General features: G+C 38.8%; 2 protein-coding genes across 2 annotated transcripts; both read right to left on the reverse strand.

The window, feature by feature from the left end:
* Positions 1-3916: 3916 nt before the first annotated feature.
* Positions 3917-4852, reverse strand: LOC139912116 (olfactory receptor 10A7-like). Its single transcript, XM_071899818.2, has one exon. The coding sequence runs from the start codon at positions 4850-4852 to the stop codon at positions 3917-3919; it is 936 nt and encodes a 311-aa protein (XP_071755919.2).
* A 10864-nt stretch (positions 4853-15716) lies between these two features.
* On the reverse strand, positions 15717-16664 carry LOC139908455 (olfactory receptor 6N1-like). Its single transcript, XM_071895154.2, has one exon. It carries the CDS (start codon positions 16662-16664, stop codon positions 15717-15719), a length of 948 nt encoding a protein of 315 aa, XP_071751255.1.
* Positions 16665-17795: the final 1131 nt, after the last annotated feature.

Consider the following 17795-nt stretch of genomic DNA (forward strand, 5'->3'; position numbering starts at 1 on the left):
TCAGGAGTTCTCTGCTCTGTGCCAACCATGCCTGACAGCCCTCCTATCACCGGTGTCTATCAGTAGATTCTTGGGTTGCATCAACTTCCTTTTCCCACAACTCCTAGCAGCCACTTCCATGGCAGAGGTTTTGAACAGTGTCCATTTTGAGCCAAACTCATTGGCAGAGGTCAGTGAAGTATTTAGAAATCTCTACAGTGACATGGCACCAGTGCTGAGATCCGTCCTGAAATGCTTAAGGCTCTGGATATTGTTGGGGTGTCAGGGTTGACATGTCTCTTCAATGCTAGATTATGGTGATGTACTTTATATGAATGCTTCTGCACAATGTCTAAGGATGCTTGACACCGTCTATCATAGTGCCTTGAGATTCATCAATAGCTGCAATTTCCTTACGCACCATTGCACTTTGTATGCCAGAGCAGGATGGCCTTCTTTGTACGTACGTAGGCAGACCCACTGGTTGACTTTTATTTACAAATCACTCCTTGGGTTGCTCCCTTCCTACTTATGTACATATTTATCTAGAAACGGATGTGTTCATGACCTACACTCACATGATCTTCTGCACATATCTGTACCCCGAGTTTGAACAGAGTTGGGAAAAGAAGCTTTTAAATATTCTGCACCCTTCTCTTGGAATGCCTGTCAGATTAACTTAAGTCAAATTGATTTTAAAAGACTTGGAGGAAAACTCAATCGGCCAATGTCTTTGCCAGGTCAGGTAGGGTACCTGACCTGTTTTAATGAATATGTATGTGAGTGTTAACTGTTGTTCTTGTTATACTGCTATCCTTTTATGTAACTTTGTTCAATGCTGCCCTCTTGGCCAGGTCGCTCTTGTAAAAGAGATTTCCTTTTAATCTCAATGAGATATTACCTGGTTAAATAAAGGTTAAATAAATAAAATAAATAAATATCGCATGAATTTTGCAAACAGTGCCTTTGGATTGGGAAACAGGGGTCTTTAAAAAAGGGGACCGGAGGGAGTGTTACAACTATCGTGGAATCACACTGCTCAACCTCCCTTGGAAAGCCCATGCCAAGGCCCTGGTAAGGAGACTCCATTTAATAAGCAAGCCTCAGATTCAAGAGAATTAAAGAGGAACAATGCAGGGACGAACTGGGATTAAAAACTGGCCTGGCCATACTGACCCACCACACTGTCGCGGAAAATCTAAAAAGCTACCCAGTGCAAATACAATTTTGTTATATGAAATCATAACAATACAATGTTGAGTAAAAGCATGTGATCTTTAATGAATTTGCCTGATACTAAGTAATGCATTAAACCACATTATTTGCATGTTTCAGTTTCATCTTACTGGCTTAGGTTGGCTTGGGTTCCGGCTAGGACAATATTAGAGTAGGAGCTCTAGTTATACAGTAAAACTAGAATACTCCCTGAGAGATGCAGCACACATCACAGAGGTCTTGCTTGGTGAAGAGGAGATTACAGGAGCCTGAAAGAGACAACGCATTGTGTGAGTAATGATAGAACAATATTAGAGTGTATGGGAGCTGTAGGTATAGAGTTAAACTATAATACTCAGTGATGGTCTGCGACAGCTACCCAACATAATGCTGGGGCCATAAGCATGAATGCTAACCCTAACCCTAACCCTGAATGGTATCTGTAACAAATCTCAGTATTGCAGGGCACTGGTCTTGGGAAGTACTGTCCTGGGTTGTATCAATTTGAATAGAAAACATCCCAACTTCACAACTTCTTTTGCAATGGTCTCCTGAATCAGCCGATGCACTGTAGTAATAACAGTGTTCACGGTTGTGTTGGATAAAAATGTTACAAGAGAGCCCCTGCCCCTGCCTGTGACCGGTGTATTTTCTTACTTTTTTCTATGTACTCTGTGAGATGTTCCTTAAGAGACACATATTTCCCACGAAGAATAATGAGTTCTAAAAAGTTGCCATAATCAATGATGTTGTTCTCCAAAGTGTGCGCTGCCTCTGACCGCATCCCCCTGTAGCTGAGTCCTCTCTTGCCATGACCTTCACTCATAGACTGTAAAAAAAGATGGATGCAGTGAGTGTGATGTCACCCACAGGTTTCTGAAGGGCCGTTTTGAAGCCAAAAGATTGGGTTTACTATCGCCGCCATGTTGACATTTTTTGGAGCCGAGGGTTGTCCACAGAGCCACAGCACCGCCTACTATTGCCGAACCTGTCGATCACTGGACAGCCAACCTGTCAATCACCAGGAAAACAACCCTGTTTTATAACCATTACATCCCGTTATTGACACAATTATTTTGAAAATCACCTTATGGATACATTAGAAGTGAAATTAGCTACTGAGACCATAACCTCTTGTCGAAAAAATGTATTGACTTTATATTTTGAGTGAGAAGTTGGGTTGTGGTCTCATTGACTTGCATGGCATCTAGCAGACGTTAGCGGAATTGCTGCTTGCCGCCACTCCCTTATTGGCTTCAAAATTCACCTTCAGTATATCAACAACACGTTCCAACACCTGCTGTCTCTTTTACACTTGATCTCTGTGGGCCAAAATCTAGGGACCATGCAGCAAGCTGGTTATATCTGCTTCAGATGTCCTTAAAAAGTATGCTTCAGCACAGCTCCTATGCATGCTGCTGCTTTCATGCTCCTCTACTCTTTGGTGGACATGCTTTCAAATCTGCATTCCATTTATTAATTAATTGCTTTCAGTTGGCTTGGCAAATGCTAGACAAACTGAACAATACAATGAATGATTCTCTTCATAGTATGTCAGTCATTTCCTATTTGTGCCTCCCTGCAGCTCAGATTTTTGGACTTATGCTGGGGGTGGTAAGAAATAAAGTGTTGAATGCTGAAACTGTCTGACTTGGGGCGATTAAAGTAATGCAAGGTTTAGCTGGAATCCTCCTGGCTCTCCCTGACCCTGTCCTCCTCTGATGCTGCACTGGGTCTATCCTCAACCTGAATAAACAAGAGATTGAATGGATGAAGTATCTTAAAACAGAAGGTTTACATGACAAGGTTTGCACTGCACTCATGTGTTGAGCAGTGTTATAAATCTCAGATTTAAAACTAGAAAAACAGTTCCTGGAGAAACTGTGTGGGCTTGCTGCAAGCAGCTGGAAGTATAAGAATACCGGAAAATCGCTTAGTGCATCTTTAACAAATGTGCAACACGCTTGAAAGGTTCAACCCAGAGAGCAGTGCAACAACAGGTTTCTGACTTATGTGATTTAGTGTTGATTTGCTCTTTAAACATATTCTTGTATGTATATAAATAGAGGAAATCTTTAATTCCTAAAAATAGGACCCCTTTGATGCATTGTCAGTTTTTAAGGCTCTTTTAGACTAATTGCTGTAACATTTGAACTGGAAAGCCTCCACTCAGCAGATTTACCTCATTTGAATTAGATTAGATTAGATAATTAAATACCCTTTTAACTAAATTACATTTATTTGCAAAACATCATGAAAAACATTATTTTAATCCTGAGCCGTAGTACTGTATATTTGAAAACAAAATTATGAAAACTGAAAAATTTGATTCAAGTACATGTCATATAACATTAAAATGACCATTCAAATACAACATTAATTGAAAACACTGAATGCATAATATATTGATCAATGCATATAATTGTTTCCTAAATTTCTGAACATAAAAAAGCAATGTTGGTACACAGACTGTGCCAGTAAGTCTATGGCCATAACATTCCAGTTTTACTATTTGTGCAGCCGGGGAATTTGTCACATACATCATAATCATTTTTTCAGCCAAGATCTGACCTCTGTTCACCTTTATTCCTACTGTGAGAAAGTTGAGTAAGATGCCACATACTTGTCCTTACTAAGACATTATTGATGGGCTATGTGGACCATAGTTTGTTTGTCCACATTAAAGCATAGTCATGAAATCAGTGTAGGCTGTGGTAATGTTCTAAGTGATTGTTTTTGACCATGATAACATCCTGAAAATATGTCTTCTAATTTCTGGTAATTTCAGACCATACACAAGAGGGTTCAGAACTGGAGGAATCACTACAAATTCCAGAGATAAAATTACAGCAGCAAATGGATTTAGCTCTTCAAGGTTATAACGGCTAAGGGCAATATCGCAAAATGCTGTAATGGAATAAATCACAAATGTAACAATGTGTGGTAGACAGCTTTGTAATACTTTTCCCTTGAATTCAGATGAGCTTTTCCTACAAACAAGCAGAATTTTCAGATAAGTGTACAAGACAAAACAAAAGGGCAGAAAAACTGTAGTTATGGTCACTAACATACCAACAATATTGTTCACAACAGTGGTGACACATGACAATTTTACAACATTCCAGTTGGCACAGAACGCTTTTGGTATCTTGTTACCACATAAAGGAAGTCTGACGGACAAATAAATGCATGTTGCAAGAGAAAAGGCCGGACAGATCCATGCAAAGGCTGCCAACTTCGAGACTGTTTTAGAATTCATTTTGCTGTGATAGTGTAAAGGCTGACATACAGCAATATATCTATCATATGCCATAATGCTCAGAATGGTGAGTTCATAGGATGCATAGGTATAAATAACATAGATCTGAGTGAAACAAGCTGGACGTGAGATCAAATGAGTATCAGATAGAAGGTCCATCAGGAATCTGGGGAAGAAGCCAGCAGAACCATACAGAGAGTTGACAGACAAACATGCAATGAAGATATACATTGGCTCATGTAGCGTTCTCTCTTGTGATATTACCAGTATACTCATGAGATTAGCAGAGACAATAATACCATACAACAGGAGGCAAAAGACAAAGGCTGGATAACGGTAGTATTCTATGTTCACAAAAATGGTGAGGTTGAAGTAAAAGGGAAGAGTACTGTTTTCCATTCAACCCACAGATTAAATCCAAGATTCTTTGGAAAAAAATATAGAATTCAATATTTATATCCTTTCTGTTATGCAACCTTTTGTCCTTGTTTAGAGAAATCAACTGTATAACTGTGTAAAGGAGAATTGAAGCAGTTGAATGATAAAATGTTAAGCAATTGAAGATATTTTTGAGCATGAAAATATGAAAAAGTGAGGGTATCTCTCTAGCCTTAGTCCCATTTAGTTCTATTATATTGACCAACCTGGAGGTCAGTAATCGTCTCAGAGAAGATCTATATTATGCTGTTGGTAAGATCTATAGACAGGCAGACTACAACTGTGGGTTAATTTGAGGACCTGAAAGTCTTTTACCTCGTCTTACCCTGTAGATGTCACCACAGTATTTACACTCTGGAGAATTCTTTCCCACAGTGTATGTAAAGATTTCTGGTCAAGGATTAGTTTTGCTATTAATAATGTATAACAATATATACGATCAATTTCATTCCCTATCCATAAATATGAAATACTAAATTGACTTTTTTTTATGCAAAACAGGTATCATCACGCAAAAGTGGTTGTGCCTTTTATGCTCCCACGGTGTCTGAGGGTCACGGCGGGAGTGGGACTCATTTCCAACCTGGGATATTCATGCTGCAGACCACTGTGTGTATGTGGTGAAGATAAAGATGAGATAAAATAGCACTTTATTGAATTAATCCCCAATTAAGATTGGGCATTGATTGGAGAAATTCAGGTGCCACAGCAGCAGTTGGCGGACAATGTCAAGGAAATGTCAAGTATGATATGATTCAAGTAGACTACAGCAAGGTAATAGAATAAATAGTCACTAAAATAAGATAAAGGTAATGTACATAATATAAACTGAACAGCCGCTCCACAGGCGCTAGATGGGGTCGGGGTATTGTACTTCATGTAAATGTTTTTGATGTTTGAGAACTGGTTGAGGGTCTCAATCCCAGATCCTCCTGACCTCAAATAATCCATCACTTCTTTTTCTGCTGAGTAGCTGTTTGTCCACCAGCCTCCTGCTCTGAAATCCAGCTTCTGTTGTTTAGTCGGAGTGTGTTTGTCGTTGGCAGTGGAACCTCCTTGTTGGGTTGTTTTTCCCCGAGTTTCTCCTCGCTGTGTTGCGTATCAGATGCTTTGATAAATTGGATGTTGTGTTTTTCGCTGTGGAAAGCATTTTGCTGCCACACAAAGTTTACAAAGGACGATAATGTTCTTTGCATCCTTAACTGAGATAAATTCAAAGTAATGGGAAAACTTCCAGCTGCTGAAAGTCTGCATCTCACCCTCACCTATCATCTTTTGTTTCGCTTTTTTAGCTAGTAGCCGACGTAAACCGGCTCACGCATGTCCTTAAGATACATATGAGGAAAAAAACAAACAGGGATTTGTAAAAAAAAAAAAATGTCAAAGGAGAGAAAAGAAAAGGTTGAAGGGGGTTCAGGTTTAAGTAACGCAGTAACGGAGCATTACTGGGGTTAGTAACTGGAATGCAATTACTGAATTTGAAATTGTAATCCCTTACACTACTCGTTACTGAAAAAAGTAATCACATTACTGTCTACAACCACTCACTAGCTCCCATGGTCGCCTCTAACAGTCTTCACTGCCTGCTTTAAGCTCTGTCCACGGGTGCCTAATTCACCAAGGAGTGCTAACGTTGATCGGCCTACAAATCCTCTGCAACCTACTTCCAAAGGGCACAGTCTCACCTTCCGGCCTCACTGCTCCACCTCAGCAGCTAAAACAGAATACTTGGGCATTTTCTCTCATAAGCTTCATCTATTGCATCTTCCCACGGCGCTATACTATGAGCTCCACAAAATACACAATCCGCTGTGACTCTGACCACAACACCAAGTTTGGCCTTAAGGCCCTTTCCCAAACCACTCCCTATCCACGACCACTTCACCACCAAGTGTTACTCCAAATCAAGTTACACTTGCAGCTGTGGAAGGCACATCCAATGAAGGGAGAGTGTATAAATAAATTGACAAACTGTGGGATGACCTTGCCACTCTAACGGAAGAAGGAAGCAGCTGTCACCATGGCAACCAATGTGTGCTGTTCTGATGGTTCAAATTTTACGAGTGGCAAGGATAACAGCTTGCAGAAGATGAAAGCATCTACAAAGTATCGCAGTGTTGCTGCATCAGCAAGAGGTAACTACTCTACTGCAATCATTGTTGGATAGCCAGCCAGTTAGATAAGGTTAAATGTGATAGCAGTGACAAGACAGCTGTGTCCTGTCAGTTACACACGAACCATAATAAGCATGCATCGTTACCATTCGACAAATCTCTCCCAACCCGCCGTAGGGTAATTAATGTCACTCCCTATAACCACAACAGATGTGAATTTCCATACTTCTGGTATCATCCAAAGTTTTTGCTATGAGGCTACTTGAAATTATTGAAGTAATGACAGATCAGTAATAACTATGTGGGCATTGTTGACAGTGCCATTGTTCCACATTACCCAATAATTTGTATTCACATCTATGATGTACATTATCAATACAGCAAGCACAATACTTATGAAAATATATATATAGAAATGTAATAAATAAATAGAAATTCCTGTGTTTTTCCAGGGAGGTGGAATGCTCTACATGCAGTTGAACCCAGCAGTGTTACAATAACACAGAGGCTTGAGGAGATATTTTTGTCTCACCCGGCAGTCTGTGGCACTTTTGCTGAGACTGATTCACAATCCGGGACCATGGACGGGGCCAGGAGTTGGAAGTCCTAATTTTTCTTTATAGCTTAGAACATGGGCTTTGCCTCTCAGTGGTGGGTTCCTAGGTCCACTGTGCCCCCTGTGATCCACAGAGCAGCTGGTGAGATCTGCTGAACACTATGATTTCACTGCCAACTCAGGAAGAACTGGCACAAATCAGTCAAGGATTCTGCCAGTTTGCACAAAGTCCAGCCTTCAGCAATGCAGCTGGTGCACTTGATGGATGTCACATTCGCATCAAACCACAAGGGAATCTGCATTATGCCAACTACAATGACAAGTTGTTTCCTTCATTAAAATGCAAGCCATCTGATGCAGCAAACAGATTCCTTGACATGTTTGTGGGATATCCAGGGTCTGTACACGGCGCTATGGTCTTGAGGAATAGCCCCATCTTCAGCCAGGCACTGTATCTCCATCCAGCTTTTTCCTTCTGGCAGATGGTGGATATCCGTGCCTGAAAAAACCCATCACCATGATCACACCCTACAAGGTCCCTCTACGAGGACAGGTCCAGGAGAGTTACAATCGGCATCATTCAAGGGCTCGTTCAGTGGTAGAACATGCTTTTGGGATGATGAAAACACAATGGAGGGCCACACTCTTCAAGGGACTGGAGGTCAGTCCAGCCTTTGCCCCAGATGTCATTTCTTGTTGTGCCTTCTTACACAATTTGTGCCTCAAGAACAATGATGTCATGGAGCTAGATGACAACATCAACCCTGATGGAGATCTCCAGGTTCCTCACCATGATGCACCAGGCGGACAGGAAACTCCTGGAAATCACATCCGAGACAGGATGGCTTCTTTTCTGTCTGCACCAGCCGCAGGAGCATGACTAGCTGTAAACAGTTTAATCAACTACCTTACTAATGCAATAATGTTTTGTATTATGTTTTGACATTGTTCAATTCCACAAGAGGTTCCCATTTAAGGAAAAATAAAGTTATTTGGATCTTTGAATAAATAACAAATGCACCAGTGGAGCATGAGGGTGCAGGACTGTTACTATCTGGGGTTAAAGGAGGGAGAATGGTGGGGGACTTAGCAGGGCCAGGTGCCGGGGGTCTCTTCTCCCTGGTCTGTTCCTGAACCCGTAAGAGGCTTTCTCAGTTCGTAGTGTGGATAATGATGTATGTTAGCTCTCAGCAGCAATAACACTAATCTTCAACCGAGGAGACAAAATAATTCACCCTATATTTCTTTTTTAGTCTTTGGTGTAAGTATCTAGCCCTTTTAAGTGAGCCTGGGATACCATGGCCCAACAATAAACTTGTTTATATTTTCAAAAACATTTTAGGGGAAATACTTGTTTGGCAGCATTTCTATTTTTTAGTCAACAGGCTGTCATTTTCCATTCGAAACCTTATAAGTTGGCTGTCTTTTCCACTGTCCCTGTAAATGCATAACATCCAAAACCACGAGAATGAGATATGAAGTAAATTTGACTTTGAATTTGACTTTTTTTTTATTTTTATGTATGCATGCATACAAGTTTACCCATACACATATGTACATATACGGGTAATATCTTTATGTCTTTTTTCATATCTTTTAACATGAGAAGGAATTTAAGAAGGTAACCAGAGCAATCCTTAATGGGATCTTAGAGCTTCAACTGTCAACTCAGATCACATTTCTCATCATGTCTCTGAGCTCTCGGTGAACAGTCTCTCGATAAACGATTGATAAACGATTCAACAGTAGATTTATATGAGACATCCTCAATGTTGGAACTACTCCCTCATGTAAAATTGAATGGATTAAGCCATACAATTTAAAATGGAAAAAAAAAAATGACATTACCTTACAAATACATTATATTGAACAAAGTTAAAGTTTATTTTTAATTGTATTCACATTTTACATTTTACCCTGTAAACTCTGATATTAGTAAATACATACAAAATGTTTGTAACAAATACATATTCTGTAACTCAGCACCAGAAGACATGGAGCACCGATTTTCCTCTTGTCCTTACACTGCCTCCTTCTGGCTGGATTTTAAACTGGACATGACAAAAAGATGTGGTGAAGAATTACATCTGACCGGGCGACGCGGCTGTGCTCTCCTAAACAGCTGTGCGAATAAAAGCAACGCAAACCACCTTGTTATTCAACTTCATTGAACTTTGACCTCCAAATACGCTGACCTCTACGAGGAGCGTCCAATGGCATTCTGGCATTTACAGGAGGCTGAAGTTTTGTAGGCGCCACATTGGACTACAAAGAAGAATGGAGGAGATAATTCTGTGTCAGAGAACCTGGACTTATATAACTCCACATTAAAGTCATACCAGAACTTAGTGAAAAAGTCACAGGCATGGCAGAAAATATGTGAAAATATCCGAAAGGATGGGGATACCAGGTTAGAAAATTTGTATTGTGTTGTTTATTCCACATTCTGATTCAAAACAAGCCTAATAATAATATATATGCTGAATAATCAGGACAATGGCAAGGGCTTTTTTCTACTCAAATACAATTTGGAGAGGAATGAATGAAAACTTCCTGCTTTTTTCGGTCAACTTGCTTCTTCGTGACGTAACGCGCTTTAGCTTCTGCTCTACCAAACCACGCACATTGTCGTTTCTGGTGTGGAAGCCCTGTAAGAGTGATAGATACTATATTCAAAAAATGTATTCTGTATGTACATTCTGTACATTAAAAAAATGAAGATTGACCAAAAAAGCCTCTTTATACAGTATATTGTTCTGTAAAACAGACCGTAGAATGTCTTTAGAAACCTTATCACAGTTAACATCAATGAACTGGTAGTGAAATCTATTAGAATCTTAAAGCTTTTAAAATTCATGTAAATGTCCCCTTTTTTTCTTTCTTTGTTGTTTGTCTATATTTCTGTTATAAAAATGTTCTTACCATAGTACATCAGTATACTGCTTGTACTGTTGGAATGAAAAAGGTCTGGATTTGAATTGTTAATGGACTATAAGAATACATTTTCTCAATAATAATAAAAATTTTAAAAAAGGCTGTTACTTCCTGCTCATAATTGACTCTTTCAAGCCAAACAAATAGGAGCTTGGGGGGTTGAAGGTTGTTAACGCCTGTAGCCAATCCAGTGTTAGTCATAGCTGTAATCCAACCACTTGATGGCGACGATACGCTGAGACAGACTTTAATCAAAAGGTTCATACAGAAGTTTTAAATGAGGGCACACAAAGACTGTTTGCTTCTTTCTTTGTATTTTTTACACTGTGCATACTTTGCATTAAGCTCCTCAAATCAATATTGTGTCAATAAAATACTTTTATTTCTTAGTACGTAATGGCATTGCTTTGTCTTCTTTTAATGTTTGGCTTTGGTTGCAGAAGGATAGGTGGAAAGAAAAATATGTTACTATGTGTGAAATAGAAATGATATAAGATCTGTTAGTATTAGCAACTCATGTCAGCAGAGACTTTAACCCAAAGACAGTCTTGACTTGTCTTGTAGATTGGTGTGATAAGTCGTTGCTGGTTTTGAACGTGTCAAAGACAAAGGAAATTATCATTTCTCCAAAAAGTAATAATAGTTCACCAACAATTATTCATGGAGGAAATGCTGAAATTGTCCAGAGTTATAAATATTTGGGAACTGTGTTTGATAATAGATTGAGATTTAATGAGAATACAGAAGTTATTATAAAAAAAGCCCAGCAACGTTTGTATGGTCTACGCAAACTTAACTCTTTTGGAGTTGATAGGACAATACTGAAAACATACTATAAATCATTTATTGAAAGTATTTTAACATTTTCTTCTATTTGTTGGTTTGCATCCCTCAGTCAGAAAGACAGGAACCAACTGCAACAAGTCGTCAATATTAGCTCAAAAATGATTGGTGAAACATAGAGAAGCCTTGCACAGTTGAACTCTAAACAGACCCTCAAGAAAGCATATGCTATTATTAATGATCCATTACATGTCTTACACAAATCGTTTGTATTGATGCCTTCAGTATTGACAAATAGGAGAAAATTAGGTTTTATCCCTGAAGCAATTAGACTGGTAAACAATAAATGTAAAAGGAATGGTTCCCTCATTCAGCTCCCTGATGTTAAAGAGCTGCTCACCTGAGTCTGTACTTAGACCTGTTTATGCAACAGACATGCACCTGTGCTTAATAACTGATTCTACCTCCAACTTATTAACTTGGTTTTAAGAAGTATTAGATTCTGTCTTTTTTTTTTCTTTTTTTTATGTATTTATTAATTTCACTCATTTATCTAATTTCTATTTTGAAAGTATATGATGAATGTGTGGTGTTTTGTTGTTCTGCTTCAAATTGCCCCCCCAGGGGATAAATAAATTATTTGAATTTGAACTTTATTTTGTGAACTCTGGAAGTTTAGAGTAGTGGTTCTCAATGTGGGGTCCGGGGACCACCAGGGGTCCTTGAGGGGATTCCAGGGGGTCCCCAGCAAATTGATGAATTGTTAAACTTCAGTATTAATTTATTTACAAGAAGTTAACACAGTGAGAGAATGTAGAAGAATGATTATTTTGATCATAGTTTCTCTGTTATCTCTCTACCTACAATACAGAGAGTCATGGAGTTCTGGACAAAATCATATCTAACAATAAAAATATTCTCAAATTTGGGTTCAAGAGACAGAATCTCATCAAATGGGGGTCTGTGGCTCTAATGTGGACTAAATTAGGGTCCTTGATATAAAAAAGGTTGAGAATCACTGGTTTAGAGGAGGTCATTATGCAATACTACGGCAACACAGCTAACAGTAGGGCCCAGTGCATAAAAGTGATGTAAGGTATTGTTTTGATTTGTTTGTGTGTGTGTGTGTGTGTGTGTGTGTGTGAGTGTGTGTGTCTCTCAGAGGGATAAATGGAAAGGCACTTTCATACTAAGTGACTTTAGAGTCGCTAAGTATGAAATACAAGTGATGTAATTACCTATCTTCAGACTAATTTAAACAACTGTAATAGCAACAGGCCATACACAGAAGCCCACAAGTGATGTAAGATTAATTTAATGAGTGTCATTAGTCCCCGGCTGTCCCTGATGTGACCTCCCTCCCTCCCTGGTGTGCAGTGAACCACAGGCCTCAGGGAAGAAGGGTTGGCTACAGACTTGGTGCAGCTAATTATGACCCAATGGTCACTGTACCGTGGCCTCATGGGAAGTTTTGCCAAACATCTACCTTCTACCTCTTTAAAATAAATTAGAAATAGAAGAAGCTAAACTATTCCAAATGTGGTATCATTAGAAACAGTCTAACAATCTTGTTCTTGTGATTGGTTTGATAATGACTACTCTGATTGCTGACATCAAAAGTTGTCAACAAGCTTCACCTCTCGATGTGATGCCTGTGTAATGAATACCCCAGAGGGGAACTCCAGCTATTATTTTTCAAGAGGTTACATGAATGTGCAGTGATATTGGTATACATGGTCAACAGGTCATTATCTCCATCGTCCCTAGAGAGCAATTAAACAAACTACCCCACTGTGGAGGGGCAGCCTGGGCACCAACCAAAACAAAGATGCCTCTTGCCAGGAGAATAATCAACTTTTGACTAACTTGATGTAAAAGAAACAAAACAACAGGTTCACTAAGCCATTTTGGAAAGGCCCATTTACCTTCCCATGTGACCCCACACACTTGCATTGTGGATTTGTGATGTTGGCCTTTTTGACATTATTTGAACATCTTCCATGTTCTGTTTACTGCCAAAAAGGGAACCACACCAACACTTAAACCAAATGAACTGTACATTTTCATATTTAATATTGTTTAGTAAAATCGGGACTGCCTCTCTCTCCCGACCCTTCCTGTCTCTCTTCACTCATTAAAAAACATTTAATAAAGGTGTTTCATTTTTATTCTCAATATGACTGGCTAGTTATTGCTAGTTACTGCAAAATGCACCAATTTTACTCTTTTTTAAACTGAACATGACAAAAAGATTGAGTGAAGAATAAGAAGTTGTTTTATTGTAAGTGTCCATCTCGGTCTAATTACCAAATATACTGAACAAAAATATAAACGCAACACTTTTGTTTTTGCTCCCATTTTTCATGAGTTGAAATAAAAGATCTAAGACTTTTTCTATGCACACAAAAGGCTTATTTCTCTCAAATTTTAATTAGTTAGTTAGTGAGCACTTCTCCTTTGCCAAGATAATCCATCCACCTGACAGGTGTGGCATATCAAGATGCTGATTAAACAGCATGATTATTGCACAGGTGTGCCTTGGGCTGGTCACAGTAAAAGGCCACTCTAATGACTGTAAGAACATTTTTTCTCAATAATAACAATAAAAAATAATAATTTAAAAAAAGGCTGTTACTTCCTGCCCATAATTTACTCTTTCAAGCCAAACAAATGGGAGCTTGGGGGGTGGAAGGTCGTTAACACCTGTAGCCAATGTACTTCAGCTGTTGTGTTTCATTTTTATTCTCAAGACGACTGGCTAGTTATTGCTAGTGTACTGCAAATTCCAGATATGTTTTCACAACCATAATGGGCCATTTTCACAGATATGGATTGAGGTTGTTGTTGTTGTTGTTGTTTTTTTTAAGTTTTGCCACTTGCATATTGGCTAAGAAAGGTGTTGTGTGTGATGGATCTTTTTCTAGGAAAATTCAATGTTATGCTCATCTCTCATTCTGACCTCAATTATCTCATTAATTAACTTCAATTATCTCATGAATTAGTATGACAGAGTTCAGCTGGAATGTTGCCAACATTAAAAATGTAAAACTAAAGTAAATTAATGTAATTTTTTCCATATATCCTCATTTCCACATATCTAAACTATGACACATCTAGCAAGCAGTGGATTTTCAAGAGATTTCTGCAGTATTCATTAAATAAATAAACACTTTATGTAAGGTTTGTAATGCTTTTCTATATCTTATTTACTAAATCAAGTTGATATGTAAACATTACAGGGAACTCCCCAGCACGATGATTCAGTCGACATCAAGCACGAGCAGTTTATGGACTGAGGTAATAAGAAGTATAATAGTAATAATACTCAAAGCACCTGGTGCATTGTGCAAAGACAGGAAGTCTCAAACACATGCAAATAAACCAGGTATCTGTGTTGTCTGGCTTTCAAACATTGTGAAATATCATGTATGTATGAACAAAAGTAAAATATCATCCCCACTATAAATTAGAGATTTATTTGTCTTCAAGGAGGAAATTCATTTACACAGTCTATCAGACACAGATACAACCATACAAGACCATGATCACTCAGACACATGACTTGACACAGACCAACACATCATGACAGAGGGAACGCAGACATAATAAAAAGACATTTCACAAAACTGTAAAAGAAGAAACAGTCCAGTGGGTTATCAGTCCAGGGTGCTATTGAGGGTGTTGATGGCATACAGGACAAAACTTTCTTTGCACTTGGTATGTTTACATAGTGGGACACGGCACCTGTGACCAGATGGCAGCAATTTTAAAACGTTAAAGAGAATTTGGGTCAGAAAAGATGATGGTGACCTTTTTTGACTGCAGTTTTATGGAGGTCTTGTATGTTTGGAGTCTATTATTTTTGTGACTGTATGGGTTTTTTGGAGGAGTAGGTTTTTACTGGCGGAGGTGACCAGTGAAAAAGAAACATATGAGTCCGTATAGCAGGATGGGTTCAATGATGCTGTGATATAGTAGCAGGGGGGAGATGCGGTTGGACATTGAGAGATCAGAGTCTGCGGATGAGAAACAGTCTCTGTTGGCAATAGAAAATAAAGAATGTATAAAGGTATGATAATAGTTGTTGAGCCCTATGTGCAGCCTAATTCGGCCTCACAACATTCCTGAATAAATCTGCAATCGTTTGTTATGCTGGTGGTCCTTGAGGGAAGTTGAAAATGTACTTTGGTAATGCTTTTTTTTTAGTAGAGTAGAGTTAAGACCCAATATACTTGTAATTCATTTTAAATCTCCTGGAGAGCTTATCTTAGACAGAGTGGAGAGTTTATGGAAATAAAGTGAGAAAAACTTCCATCCCTAACATTTCAGATTTGGGACTGGCATGCCACTTAAATAATGTGGTCACATATTGTTTGCTTCATGCATTTAAATTCTACATTCTGCTGTTTTATAATGGATAGTAAGGTGATCTGAAAACTCAAGCCTTCAGTCTCAACTTAAACCTTTGACCTGTCATCATACACACATTTTTTATTCTGTTGCGAATTTTACTCAGTTTAAGCCCATAAATAATAGGATTAAGAATAGGCGGTATCAGGAGAAATTGTATGGACATGAAGTTCTTTAGACTCTGAGATACAGATTTTGATCCATACCTAACATACATAACATCAAAAAGCAAAGCAGCTGTGACATTAAGCAAACACAGTAAATGTGGCACACAAGTTTGCATAAACTTCCTCCTGACCTCTATAGATTTTAAAGATGATTTTACCAGCTGCACATATGTACACACAATAAAGATATCATGCCCCAAAAAGAAACAAATAATAATCAATCCAACAATATCGTTTGCTCTTGTTGTACTGCAGGCAAGTTTAACAACTGACCAGTTCTCACAGTAGAGTTTCTCTATGTGGGAGCCACATAATTCCAGCGTGGACGTCAAACCTATCACCATAACCTCACAGCCCAGAGGTATAAGCCAGGACAAACAAATTAACATAGCAATCCTCTGTTTAGTCATAACAGAGTGATACTCCAATGGTCGGCATATAGCCACATATCTGTCGTAGGACATCAGAACTAGAATAGAGAAGTCCATTGTGGCAGAGGAGTATATAACAAAGACTTGCATAAGGCATCCAGCATAAGATATGACATGAACGTGAGACAGCAGATCAAAAAGGAATTTGGGATAGAAGCCTGCGGTCCCATAAAGTCCATTGATGCACAGACCACACAAAAAAATGTACATGGGTTCATGGAGGTTTTCATCCAAGATTATGGTTAAAACGAGAGAAACATTTACCACCAAAATTACACAGTAGCATAGTAAAGTGAGAGAGAAGAGAGTGGCTCTGTAGTTCATTGTCTCACTGAGCCCAGACAGAGAAAATAGAACGATCTTGGATGTATTACTCATTGTACATCCAACCCTCTAAAACAAAATTGTCAAAAGTGTACCTGTAAAGTTGTTGATCACATTTTCTTTTCCTTTTTATTAAATCGTCTATGTATTAGCGGTATAAACAGGATACACAGTATTTAGAAGACAGGACAGTAATGCTAACAACACAACAAAAAAAAGTTCATTGTTGGCCAGGAATATGCCCAACTCTTTATTCTCTCGTTAGCGTTGTACAAAACTGAGTTGGGAATTTATGTCCAATCAATGATGAGATTTCACTAGATCTCTAGAGTTCTACTGCAAGCATTGGTTTGACGAAAGGTTATTCCTCAGAGCAACTAAGGCTGATGTTGACTTGCTCCAGCCATTGTACTTTCTATGACACAACGTGTTTTTATCAATACACAGGATCTGATGTAACCATCCTTAGTGCTGCTTTTGGATGGGCACCTATGCAGAAACCTAGTCTGGATTTTAGAGGAAAGGCAGTTGACTGATGACAGGTTGGAAGCCAGGGGAAGTGTGTGTGGAGCCCTGGTCAGGCCGGGGAAGTCAGACAGTTTTCGACCTCGCTAGTGTTTTTTTCTGATTTTATATTGATCTATTTCATCTCACCTACACCAGTTTGAGATTGTAATGCCATCTTTTTCCTTAGTATCGTTGTAATATTGGATCTTTGTGCTCATTCATTAAGGCACGAGCAAATTAGTGTGAGTTAACTAACCCCGCTCTGGCTTGGCCTGTGGCTAAACACACTCAAGAAGCCACTACAGATATGATTTTAAAAAATTCTGAGCAGTATTGATGAGCCAGAACCAATTCTCCAACCAGCTGATTAAAATGCTGTGATCAACAGCATCAAAATTAGTCATTAGTTACCCTTAGTACAGCAGTCTCAGTACTGTGGGAAGCTCTGAAACCCAAAATTTCCAAAGATGTTGTTGGAATTCATACATGACAGTAGCATTAAAGAAATAATATTTTGTAGGACCTTGCACAAGAAATGCAGTTTGGAAATAGGTCTATAACTATTGACTATTATTGTTTCTTTTGGAGAGGCTAAACCATGGCAGGGGAGAACCGGGCCAGAGACAGTGAAGCATTTATGATACATAAACTGTGTGGGCCAACTGTATCAAGGAATTT

Source organism: Centroberyx gerrardi, chromosome 10 (assembly GCF_048128805.1).
Source record: "Centroberyx gerrardi isolate f3 chromosome 10, fCenGer3.hap1.cur.20231027, whole genome shotgun sequence".
Classification (NCBI taxonomy): Eukaryota; Metazoa; Chordata; class Actinopteri; order Beryciformes; family Berycidae; genus Centroberyx; species Centroberyx gerrardi.

Bases quoted from the DNA above. Each gene is read 5' to 3' on its own strand.
- LOC139912116 (XM_071899818.2), bottom strand. From the start codon at position 4,852: ATGGAAAACAGTACTCTTCCCTTTTACTTCAACCTCACCATTTTTGTG.
- LOC139908455 (XM_071895154.2), bottom strand. From the start codon at position 16,664: ATGAGTAATACATCCAAGATCGTTCTATTTTCTCTGTCTGGGCTCAGT.